The sequence below is a fragment of the Paramormyrops kingsleyae genome, chromosome 10 (genome assembly GCF_048594095.1).
Source record: "Paramormyrops kingsleyae isolate MSU_618 chromosome 10, PKINGS_0.4, whole genome shotgun sequence".
Classification (NCBI taxonomy): domain Eukaryota; kingdom Metazoa; phylum Chordata; class Actinopteri; order Osteoglossiformes; family Mormyridae; genus Paramormyrops; species Paramormyrops kingsleyae.
Genome location: NC_132806.1, coordinates 27,062,678 through 27,074,948, shown reverse-complemented (window position 1 = coordinate 27,074,948; position 12,271 = coordinate 27,062,678). Strand labels below are relative to the sequence as shown.

At 43.6% G+C, this 12,271-nt stretch overlaps 1 protein-coding gene and 1 long non-coding RNA gene across 11 annotated transcripts; one reads left to right on the top strand and one right to left on the bottom strand.

Moving 5' to 3' along the window:
- The first annotated feature begins 723 nt into the window (after positions 1-723).
- On the top strand, positions 724-9,944 carry LOC111836377 (uncharacterized). 4 transcript variants are annotated; one of them, XR_002836418.1, is made up of 6 exons: positions 724-961; positions 2,377-2,429; positions 7,472-7,603; positions 8,631-8,712; positions 9,020-9,161; positions 9,468-9,944. It is a non-coding gene; the product is annotated as an uncharacterized lncRNA (long non-coding RNA). The 4 variants fall into 4 exon arrangements; XR_002836417.1 differs by having other exon boundaries at positions 9,020-9,348; XR_002836416.1 differs by having other exon boundaries at positions 9,020-9,944.
- Positions 4,786-12,184, bottom strand: hprt1 (hypoxanthine phosphoribosyltransferase 1). Of its 7 annotated transcripts, none has more exons than XR_002836412.2 (9): positions 12,043-12,184; positions 9,564-9,670; positions 8,724-8,907; positions 8,130-8,195; positions 7,811-7,828; positions 7,624-7,706; positions 7,005-7,091; positions 6,527-6,603; positions 4,786-6,310 (listed from the first exon to the last, which is right to left on the bottom strand). XR_002836412.2 is itself a non-coding variant. In XM_023797566.2 (9 exons), exons 1-9 carry the CDS (start codon positions 12,067-12,069, stop codon positions 6,263-6,265), a joined length of 657 nt encoding a protein of 218 aa, XP_023653334.1. In that variant the 5' UTR covers positions 12,070-12,184; the 3' UTR covers positions 4,786-6,262. The 7 variants fall into 7 exon arrangements, 2 of the variants coding, with proteins under 2 accessions (XP_023653334.1, XP_023653337.1); XM_023797566.2 differs by having other exon boundaries at positions 7,045-7,091; XR_002836415.2 differs by having other exon boundaries at positions 6,286-6,310; positions 7,045-7,114.
- Positions 12,185-12,271: the final 87 nt, after the last annotated feature.

The window sequence follows — 12,271 nt, the reverse complement described above, 5'->3', positions numbered from 1 at the left end:
CTGCTTTTTACTTTTAATTAAAACAACGTTTATTTAAGAAATTTTATTTTAGTTAAATATTGTGCATCTTATTACATGCATATCAAATATCGTGAGTGTTGTGTATGTGTTTATTTTCCATGGTAGTAAAGTGGCCAGGCGGGCGGGAGATTTTAATTTTCACTTTCAGTCCCTGTCAACAGTTGATGGTAAAACGCTCTGCAAAGACTCACAGTTGAGTACTTATATGCGTTATTTACAGTTCAGTGGTAAAATACGGAGGGTGTTACGTTTGTACGAGACAGCAGTGCATCATAAATCTGCAGCGAATTCGACGGCAATTACAACATGTCATGACGGGGAAGCTAGGATCGAGTCACGTTGGCCGTGTTTGTACTCTTACACGCCGGGCATACGTGTCTTATTTTTACGTTTATATATTAATGTCTTAGTAAACCTCACGTCCATTAATTCAACTACATAAAATACAACTCATGTTTTCCCGACACAAAGATCCCTAAAACAGTTTTATGGTTTTGTGTACATTATGAGAAAAAAAGCTTACGAAAACAAATATTATAAATATAAAACGTGTAAACTGTATTTATAAATCCCGATTTAGGGAATTTCTTTCGAATAATAACATATACATATATGGATTTGTAAAGTTTCGTGTTATTTCCGACTCGAGAAACTTCGGTGCGACGTAAAGCAGCGTTGGACAACCCGCTTTGTCCACATAAATCTGGTGTTATGTCGATACAAAAGCAAAATACAGCGAGCTGACAAAATGCATCAAACAGGTTATTAATAATGTGCACCATTGTGCATATATTGTGTGTAAAGGGATTGCAACACTGTATGTAAGCGAGGCGAGGGAGCGTTGTTTCGCTCGTGCTCCCACAAAGCTTTGCAAAAGACCCTACAATGAAATCTAAGACGTTTTTTTTACGTTTCGGCGCCATTTTCGATTGGACTGGAGGTAAGTTCGGATTTTTTAGGAATTATTTTTCATGGTTTTTTTTCTCCCTTCGGTGGTTCTCACTCTATTCACTTCTTCCAACAATTTCAATGATTATGAGATCCCAAAAATAGTTATTGTATTTCCTGACTGCTTTACTCTACTGGTTACGCCTTGGTCGCTTATTTTGTAGTATCTTATCCGTTTACACGGTGCCTTTTATTTTTTTTAAAGGGAATTGAATTAAACCGGAGAGCGTCGGGCGACGGTGCGCATTGAAATAAAAGTTTTTAAATAAGTTTGATCGTACACGTACAGGGCAGTTTTAGCGCTTCCGATGTTGATGATATTTTATTTGAATTGCAGCTGGGATCGCGTTGATTAACAGCGAAACGACTGCAAACCAAGGAGGAACTATAGCTCTCAAAACGTTTTTTTGTCTTGTATTTTCAACTGGTTTCTCAGGAACATAAGCCTTTGTAAAGAGCCGGACATTTAATCAAAGACACAAATAAACGTTTGCTTAAGTAAATTTTAAGTTAAATAATTTAAGAAAAGTCTGTTTTAACGCATCTGTGACGATTATATATACGTGGGCTTGGGTAATTCCGCTTTATCTGACTTTTTTATCAGATGACACGTTAAATAGTCAAATGAATGTGAAACTTTAGGGAGATGTGTACTTTATATACAGAATACGGGCAAATAATTAACGCCGTGTGCTTTAAAAGTAGTACGTCGTTTTGGTTTTATTGGTACTTTTTATTGAGTGAATTTGTGTGACTATGAGTTATGTCCTTAACGCAGAATTAGATATGTAATAGATTTATCTATTCGGGGGAAAGTCATTCAGCCTTTCCCATTTATAGAAATACACGCACCGGTGTGTCCCAGTCGTGTGAGTTGTCACGAAATGTATAAAAAGCAGTATAAGAAATTGCGACGTGTCATACGATTCGCACAAAATAAACATTTGATTGTATATTGGGGCTCAGAGGAAAGGGAGGAGGAACTTATGTCATTTTCCATGATTGTGCCTAAGTGCTGAGTGGGCGAACAGTAGAAGGGGCGATATTTCGAGTACGAAGTGCCATTTGGGATCAGGGATCTGTCCCGTCATGTTGCGAGCCGGGGCAGCTTGTCACGCCTTTGCGCGCGTCAAGGTCGCCTCGCCTCTATTTCCCCCTTCTGCTTTTTAAATGCATGGGCGTTTACCGGGTATCCAAAATTATTTTAAAATTGGTTTTGTTCTGAACTTCTGAAGTGAACTAAACGTCACCATCTGAAGCGTCGAAATTCCATATATATATATATATTTAGTTTAGAAATTTCACGGCTTAAGTGAATAACCCTCTAACTAAGTCGATTAGAGGAAATAGCCTTTCATTAATTTGAACCCATTGAACTTTTTTGCCTTTTTGTTTACACTTTAATAGCCACCGTTGTCAAATGAGGAGTGCTGAGCAGACAAGTTGAGGCCTGCACAAAGGTAAGGCCTACTTCGTATCGTAATTGCCGTTTCAACCCACTCCTGCTGTTCCTCCACTGACCTGTAGGGGAGCCCTCGACCCCCGCACTCCTATCCACCCTCGTCCTCCAAAACTTTTATGACCGCGCGAGCATGATGCTAGTGCTTGCCTGGCACCAAAACTTGCCAAAACATTTGTGCCCAGCCAGGGTTTCCCAAAATTTTGCAAATACCGAAGCTGTTAAAGGATGTAAAACGTTACTGGTAAACATCAGTGTGCTGATGAAAGTCAGAAGTGCGTGGATATAAAGATTCAGTGCGGAAATTACAGCTGCATCCGTGTATCTGAAATTATGAATGTTTCACGCCCCGAAACAGCAAAGCAAAAGTTATATTTTTAAGTGTGTGAAAAGTTGTGTTTTATTACAGGCGGATGCTTAATGAGGTGTGTGAATTTGGCTTTGACTCCCGAGATGGATGCCTATTTGGGGGGTTCGTACCAGTTACAGGCAGGCTGAGTGCCCACCCCCCACCCCGCAGGACATGCGTGGGGTTCAGATAGGGAGGTGGCATGACACTGCAGCAGTTAGCTTGTAATTTACGACTTTGGGTGGAGTCTGGAAGCTTCCAGCTTGTGTTCCTAGTGTTAATGGCTTTTAGCCTTAACACTTTAGACAAATCTGTAATTATTGATATTTACCAGTGGGCCTATTTCCAAGATGATGATATAATGTCATGTAAGACACACTTGGGTTGCTGATATCAGAGAATCAACCAGCTGATGAGTGATGACAATCTGATGGTGTTTCCCTTAGGGGGGGAAAGGAGTCGAGCTAAACGCCGCCGGTAACCTGCCACACTGCCTGCAACGCTGATTATGGGATATATTAGAAATATTGACTTGATCAAATTTATTCTTCTTATTAAATGGTATTAAATAAATTCCTTTATTGAATAGTAGCAATAGTATGATAGTACGGTTTTCATTCCTCTTATGTGGTCAAATGTAGATTTCTGCAGAGGTACTTTTTTTTAAAACTCAGGAAGAGTTGAGCTGAAATGAGACCCAACGTACGCCGACCACTGTCACCGGGATTTGGTACGTAACGAAGCTCCTGGACGGGGACTTAAGGTTGTTCATCCCTCACACATTAAGGAGACTCAATTACTCAAGCTTTGTAAGGTGACACTGATGCGTGACCCATATTTTGTGGCGTGGCAGTGTGAACACATTACCCCTGTTGTTTTTTTTTTTTTCTTCTTCTTGAAATGGAGAACTTCTCGGCTCTGCCTGTAAGTGCTGGGCGTTTTACAAAATAAGAAAAAGGGAAGTTTTTCACAGTCGACCGTAAGGCTTAGTGGAAAAAAAGAGAAGCCTAAGTGCGACTGAGACTGGACTTGTTTCACTGATTCCCGTGACTGTCCAGGCTCAAACTGCAGGTGACCCACATCACGGAGGCCTGAGGGTGAGGCTGTCTGGCTCTCTTCTACAAATTCACAAATAGCTTTTCCAAAATCAGTTGTGCCCATGTTGTGCACATGACCATGCTTGGACCGAGCAGTTTATTGCTGGCATGGGCAGAGTTGAGAACTTACTGTGGTCAGACTAGCTTTATCTGTTTAATCATGCATTGGTTTAATATGGAGTCTGAACTTGTCCTTGGTGAATAAACAAGCACATCTAGACACAGAATAGTTATGAATGTCCAACCATAAGATACAGAAGCACTGAATGATGTAAACAGGTGTGAAATAAAAAATACTTTTTGTAGGGAAAATTGCATTCTTTAATAAAGCTTTATAGAGCTAAAATGTAAATAAAAATGTATGATAAATGTGTGATAAATTATAGAAACAAATTCAGAAGAGCAATGCTTAATGAAACTTGATAAACAGGAAGTCATTAAGGTTTATAATGAAGAGGGAAAATAGTCCTTCGATCTCCGTATTCATGCTGGGTCGTCCAGCTGCGGAGGAACTCCACTCGGTGACTGGAGGCCTGCGTAGCAGCACGTCGTGGTTTGCTGTGGCATGGAGATGCAGGCCACGAGGAGCTGCCGCTCGGGTTCCGGTGACTGCCCACCCACCCCTCGGTCCTTCGGTGTGACATGGATGCGTATCTGTGGACCGTACCGTAGCAGCACGTAAATACTGGAGCTGACTTCTGATGAGTGTCCAGTAGTTAGTGTTCTGCTCCAGTAAGGACCATTTGAACAACAAGCTGCTAGTTGGACTGGTGCCAGAATAATTTGTGTTTGTGTGAATAAAGTGTTGGAACTGCAAGCGTGATACACCCTGATAAGAGTGTGTTCATATTTTCAGTCATGCAGGCAGTCTAATGGTGTATGGATGAGATACGATAAGAATAAAGTTGCTCTGAAGTTTTTAAATTAAATATTTATTGAGGTGCCATGATCCAGCACAAACATATGTTAACAGCAGTACACATATTGTAAAGAGTACATTGCTGTTGCTGTGTTGATGAGTGGGAAAAACAGGAAGTTTGATAGACATGGGGACAGGTATGAGAGCACTGACGCCCCCTGCAGGAGAAGTGGAGGATATATAATTCAGTGTCTAAAAGGAAGCCCCAAGCCGGTTACCTTAAAGTAAAACATGCTACATTTCCTTTTCCCCTAGAACTGAACATCTTCACACAGCTTTTGACAAAAAAAAGTGCTATCCTTGCCCACATAATTTACATCTTTGGACTGCATACGGACTGTCATGTGGTACACACAATTTACTTACCCAGAATAGGGTGACACATTTTAACAAAAAGCTTTTGAACATCAACCCACACACACACACGTGTGCTTGCTCATCAAAGTGGATATAAGGTCCAGCAATCTCAGATTAGCATCTATGCTATGTCCCCCCCCACCCCAATCCAGAAAATGTACAGAGCAATATTAATAATTTTTAATAACTTATATCTTTGCTTGAGTTGTCAAAAAAAGTTTTAAAAAAGCATTTCCTAAAAAGAAAATTCTTATTGAGGGTCCGGTTTGCTGCTTAAACACGCATTTTGTGTTGCCGTGACGTTAAGGCACTCCAGTGTCTGCTATCTTTCGTGGACACGCATGTTAAAATGGACAGCTGGCTAAACCCACCCAGACATGTGCCAGACATGGACAGGAAGTCGCCCCCCCCTCCGGTGGGTGCCTTTTTTTTTCCCGATTACTTGGTTGTGGATGGTGAGCTGACTTTCTGTGTCTAGGGTGAATCGCTTCAGATCAAACAGCAGAACGACACACACCCACAGGAAGATTTCTGCTGCTCTAGGCCTGGATAGCTCCGGAGCTTGTTGGCGTATTGTATTTACAGTCCATAATAATCGGACGTGAGGCTCACGGCACTTCAAATAGATTTCAGACAGAAATTAAAATGATTGTGGAAGTTTTAGAAGAAAAAACATTTTTGAAGGAAAAAAAAGAATACACAGCAAAGTTTGCAATATCTCAATGTCTGAGATCCATGGGTCAAACACTGATTAATATTGTGGTTTTACTGCATTGAGATCTGCATGGGCCATTTACTCCAGTGACAGTAATAGACATGGAGTATTGCTGTCCTGCTTATTACATGAGGAGACCCCTCCCTACCCCTGGCCTCCTGCCATCTCCAAGGCGAGTTTGACTGCATTAGCATTCGCTGATCCGAGGCTTCGGTGGCCATGGGGCAGAAAGTACAAAACAGGCCATTTTCAGTTCAGCCGTCAGGTCGCGGTGAGAGTGTGTTGCCCGGTACCTTGAGAAACCTGCTATCGTCCAACTTAGGCGTTTAATTTATTTTCTATTAAAGCAAACTGTGAAAGATGGTGCTTGGTGGAGAAGCAACGGAAGAGGACGGCTTCACTCTTTGTACTTCTCCTTCCCCTTCTCGCTGATGACACAGATGTGCTGTAAGACATGAAGGTTTAAGACTAGCACCCCCTGCTGTTGAAACAGAGTTTGTACTTTAAAACTGTAATGTGTGAGCAGTCAGGTCTGTGTTTTTCCAGTGCAGCCTGTTGCATGCTGTCTAATGTTACATGTGAAAGACTTGTAATATTCCAGTTTATGAAATTGGCAAATAAAGTTGTTTATCAAAGCGTGTTATGGCATCTCTATACTTACATTTAAATCTCTGAAGTACTCATTGTAGTCTAACGCGTACCCCACCACAAATATGTCCGGTACCTCAAATCCTATAACTGAGGGGGAGAAAAGCTTTGTCAAATAAGAACTGCACTCAAGTTTCTAAAAAGCAACAGCACCACCTTGTGGTCACTTTGTGAAACTGGCTTTGTCAGTAACTTTACGATTTCATCACTGAATGTTGAGTAGTGGGTGTTTCCCAGTCATCCATTTTGTCAGCCCACATTCCAACCTAGTTTCTTTGTTTCCTTGGTGTCTCTGATATGCCAGAGTCCGTTATGAACAGGATGGAGGGTTAGCATGGGAGACACTGTAGTTTGGACATTTTAAGACCCTTCGTTTTGTAGCCAACAGCATGTCTTGAGGATGCCAAGCGGAAGCTGCAGTGTTTATCGTGACCTTATAAAAACGCGAAGACGCGGGCACAGCTTGGGAAACCACACCATGAGGACCTCACCGGTCCCTCCAGAGGGCTGTCTGGCATGCCGCGTACTCACAGTCCGGCCGGTAGCCCACGCTCCTCTCTGTCCGCTTCACCAACAGGCTGTGGAGAAGGGAGACGGGAACCTGAGTGGAGGGGTGGGGGAAGGGTGCAGGGAGCTCAGTGCGGAGAACAGCAGCAGGGGACGCAGTGAACCTGGCCAAACACCCGGCTTTAATCGACCTGAGGGTGTCAGGGTCACCATCTAGTGCAGTGCTGTGTCTTATTCATTTGCATTGTGAGCACTCATGTGAAGTCAGTGCTCACAATTTCATGCTCGATTTCCTTAGGAATGCCTCAGAACTCCATCCTGAGATTTTAACAGCTCTTTAGCCACTGCACCCCCTAGTGCTGGGAATTGCAGTTACTTCTGCCTTCCTGGGAAATTTATTCCATGTGTTAATGTGACCTTACACACTTACTCGTTACTCATTTTATTTCAGATCTGCCTGAAACATTTCAAAATACCACTTGACAAAAAAAAGATCTACCGAGGGATCGAAAGATGCTGTGTAGCAGTTAAGTGTGCTGAACTGGACCGAACCGAACCAGACCAGCCTGGGCCTCCGTACCAGGTGTGTCCCCACCACCTCACCTGACCACTTTGACCATTTTCGGATTGTACTGTTTGAGGAGCTGCAACAGGGTCTTCATGGTCTTTCCTGTGTCAATGATGTCCTGGGAAAAAGGGACAGGAAGAGAGCATCTGAGAGGACCTCTGAGAGCCAGGCTTAGTCCAGAAGGAAATGGGAAAAAGGATGGGATGGCTTCTACAGACTTACCTCCACTATCAAGACGTTCTGCATCCAGATTACGAGAGGGAGAGAGAATGAGTCAGACGCATTGATCGATATGATAAGTGTAATGTCCAATGGTTTGAGGTCTCCTCTGATTTTGTAATTATTTGGAGGGGGGGATTTGCTACCCCCCCCCCCATATTTTACGCCTATAGTAACACCCATTTTCAGTAAATGGATGCTTTGAGGCAGACTTGACACTGGTGCCAGCACCCATTGATTCAGGGCCCAGAGACTGGAAATGTCTGTCAAATACCCACAACCAAACATTTGCCCATTCCAATCCTCCGAAAGTGGCACATACCTTTCCTGTGAGTGTGGACAGGTCGTCCCCGCCGATGACCTTGATTTCCCCTGTGGATTGGTCATTCTACATAGGAGAGAAATAGGGAGGAAGGAATAACATCAGGACGGCCTGAGCTGAAGCATTGCTGATCTAAATTAAACAAATATTCTTTCTGTGCTCATCTTTGAAGAACCTGATTGGGCCAGGAAGGTCAGGTGGATGCAAATGTAATCAAATTAGATGACTACAAAACGAACCCAGAAAGACAATCTGTTTTTCTACAGACTTATATCCTACATGTTGAAATATTATTACTGGTTTTTCCAAATTATACAATTTGCATGGGAGTAAACAGTGTTCTAAATGGCAATATACATTGTTGCTGAAGCATAAATATTAGTTTTAGATATTTCTAACTAAGCCTATGAAAATATTGTGGTGCCCTCTAATCAAAATGACAAAACGTTAGTGTAATTACTTGGGTAACTATAATATTGTCCTTGACTTCCATTTTTCCAGTGTTGTAACAGCGCTGAAAGTTTCAACTACACGCAACCAGTAACGTGTGAAATGGACTGGTCCATCGGGGGCAGAGAGGGGGGTAAGTCTCACGCAGTAACTCTTGAGCCGGATGAAGTCCACCGTCATGGGGATGGAGCGGTCGCTGTTGCGGTTCAGGGCCTTGATGTAGTCCAGCAAGTCGGCAAAGAACTTGTAGCCCCCCTTCAGGACACAAAGAGCCACGATGTGGTGCCCCCCCATGTCACGCATGATGTCCCGTGCCAGGCGCTCAGTCCTAGAGGTTCATGTGGTGGGGGGGGGGGTGAAATAAGGTGGTCAACTTGGTGCAGGTTGTTGGGTTACATCTGCAGATAAAATAGGGCTGCCCTTGTTTTTTGGATGCATAGGTCCAGCTCTGGATCCAGGGTCATCTCCAGAAACCCTCCACGGTTCTGAAGCACAGCTAAACAAGCATCCAGCTCCACTTTTGCTCAGCTTTAGAGCTGGACCACGACTAATCATGACCTCACACAGTTCTGGCTGAGCAAGGTCATCTAATCTCCATTCTTCCTCCTTCCACCCCTGCCTTGGCTGTTTGATATAAACACCTGTTGCTTTCAAGGTCCAGTCTCAGTCACATGGTCCAATCTCAAAACACTGCAATATCTGCTTTCTGCACGAAAGCTGTACTGAAAAATACTGTGTACTGAAGGCATTTGGGTATTATTGTTCAAAGGTAAAGAAGCTTTTCTCCTTTTGGTATTTGACTAGGTGGCCCATCGGAAGCACATCCTGACCAAGAGGCTTCTACACTTACAGCCTGTCCTCTTTCTTCCCTCTGACCCTCTGATTTAGACCCTAATATGACGGGCAAGGTTTTCATTCACTGTGGAGTCACCCAGAAAGTGGGGAGAACTGCAGTGGCCATGGCGCACACCGTGAGGGACCCACCTGTCCAGGATGAGGCCGTGTGGGATGTAGACACGCTCCAGGTCGCTGGCATAGTGCTTGGGGATGCAGAAGAGGTCCAGGTCGTAGCCCCGCTCTTCGTCTCCGATCTAAAATGGACAGAATGGCATCACCAGCGCCCTCTGATGCTGAGGAACTTGATCATTTTGATAACACGCCTTGTAACAGCCTTTTATTGCTTTGTTAGACGTTGTGCAACTCCAATACCGCTTACATTAGTACACCAGGCATTCATTGGGAGCTCAGCCTAGCCGCACTTAACCATTGTTGACTTGTCAACAGTATGTATGTTTATAATGTGCTATTTGCCTCACTTTGGAAATATAAATGTAAATATAAAAGCATGATTCCAGTGAACAAGAATGTCTAGGTTCCCAGACCTTCTGACCTAGACAGAGTAGTAAACAGAAGGATAATTATCATGAACTGCAGTTATTCTCGTAACTGGCTTAGCACACATTTGCCTTCCTTCCGTTTTTCTTTTGACTCTGGGCCACACAAGCTGTGGTTCCTCTTTCAAGGAATCAACCCGGCACACTGAGGGCGTGTGTTTCAGCTGGCCGTCATGAAGAAGAGCCTGATGCCAGTTGCTCCCTTATTCATAGCAAACTGCTCTGTCCATGGCTCTCAGCCCCCTTCCAGGCCACATCCTGCACATGTGAAATACGCTGTTTAAAACAAATCCTGAAAACCTAAGGACTTGTATCATTAAGCACATCCTTTGCTAAGATTTTGACAGGGAGGCCCAAGCCCAGAGGCTCCAAAGGCTGAAACGTGGCAGGACTGAAAAGGCCTTACCTGGGGCAGGTAATTAGTATGGATTACCCGAATGAAAATAGCTTAGCGTAGTTGTCATCCACCCATCTAATTTTAATACCCACTCATCCAGTGACGTTCCGGGTGATCCATAATCATTAGCCACGACAAACTGAAAGGCATGTAGGTACAGGCAAATCACAGAAACCACAAAATTCTTGTTTTCCATTACCTCAATCCACATGGAAACGAACCGTGCACTTTGTTCTTTAAGGAAGGCTTCTCGAAGTTGTAACACCGATGTGTCCCGCCGATCACGCCAGTCAAACGTCCACGTTCCGACTCATCGGATGCTTTTAAAACGTGACCCGCACAGTCAAGCGCCACATATATCCTCCCCCATTAATTAAAGAAAAACATATTTGAAATCACTTTATTTATGGTCTGCACCGCCTCCTCCCACATGATGCGATCACAGGGCTCCGGCTATCTTATCGTATCGAGTCCGCGAGGGGCTCCGCGCATCGGCGGCTTTACAGCGCCTGTGGACCCGGGTTTACTGTCACTCCTCCCTGGAAAATAAACTGGAAAAAGAGCGCCAGCTCAGGCTTAGACTGAACGACTCAGAAGTAAAAGAAATTTAGTTAAGTGGTAAATAAATCTCAGGTTGTACTGAGGGCGAAAAGGGCGGCTATAACTGACGGAAAATGTTTGTTTCCATCCCAGCATTAAAAATCTTCATATATTTAGGAAGATGTTTCTCTAAACCGCGTATTAAATATAAGGAAACTACAGAATATTAAATGTCATTTTGATAAAAGTCCACAACCAAACATGTTACACGTTACATTACGTAGACCGCGGTCGTCGGTGCGTTGGATGTCGTTTTTGTTGCCGAAGTTATTAGTCTGCACAGATGAATAAGGAAAAGAAATTGTTTTATCCTCTTTGACAGGACTCCATACACTTGAAATTGCCAAGACAGAAACGGGCTAAACTAAAAATTTAAGATAATCATGGGAACTGTGCAGCATTTATCGGCCTATGTATCGTTGATTTGAATTGTTATAAATTTAAGACAAATCTGAATATTCCCAAATTCCCAATGCACATTTAAGGGTAACAGCACGGACATTTTACAGTATATCTAGATAGACGGACATTTTGTGCTATTTTAAATCGGTAAAAAGAACAGTATAGCAAGTGGGTTATATACTACAAAAATGTACATGTGAATGAAATCCGTGTCACATACGAGGACCTGTTGTGCGGCAAGCTGGCACAGGCCCCGTGATGCCCTTGCGGTATAGCGCCCCATGCTTTCATTGTTTATTTTCCAGAAACGCCCGGTTGCCGGGGAACTCAGTCAGCAGCCACGATTTCTCATACCAAACGTATCTATCGCGTATTTCAGCACGGGCCCCTTATCTAAACAAAATAATAATGATAACAAAACATGGAACATGACTAGTCTAAACAATAGACGAATCGGGTGCAGATTTTTCTGTCACTTGGTCACAGAAAGCAGAAATTGTACGTCGCATTCTGAACGACTTAACAGTCGTTTCAAGGAATAACAATAATAAAAACCAAAAAAATAAATAAGGAAAAAAATGAGTAGAACCGATCCGGTGATTGCTCAGTTCCCTTTATACCCAGAGATATACAGAGGGCTTATTTATAGCAAAACAGAACGCAAACTTACCACGATGCAGGGACTGTCCGTCGCCATGTCGGTGACCGTGTGCTGCTCGGTAACGGCCGCCGACTGTATGTCCCCCCGGGACTCGTATCGGTTTTAGTTTCGCCTCGGACTGACGACGTGCCGCTGCAATGAGACTCCCGTCACCCCTGCGCCGGAGTAGCGGCACAGGATCGAGGATGACGAGCCGTGAAGCGCCGCCCACCGTCGTGCAGCGGCCAGCTTTGTGACG

What these genes read in the sequence shown, in the direction of transcription:
- hprt1 (XM_023797566.2), bottom strand. Translation starts at nt 12,069, where the DNA reads ATGGCGACGGACAGTCCCTGCATCGTG. An exon ending in CGTGGGCTACCGGCCGGACT is followed by an intron (nt 6,604 to 7,044) that starts GTGAGTACGCGG and finishes TCTCCCCCTCAG; the next exon opens with TTATAGGATTTGAGGTACCG. An exon ending in AGTACTTCAGAGATTTAAAT is followed by an intron (nt 6,311 to 6,526) that starts GTAAGTATAGAG and finishes CATGTCTTACAG; the next exon opens with CACATCTGTGTCATCAGCGA.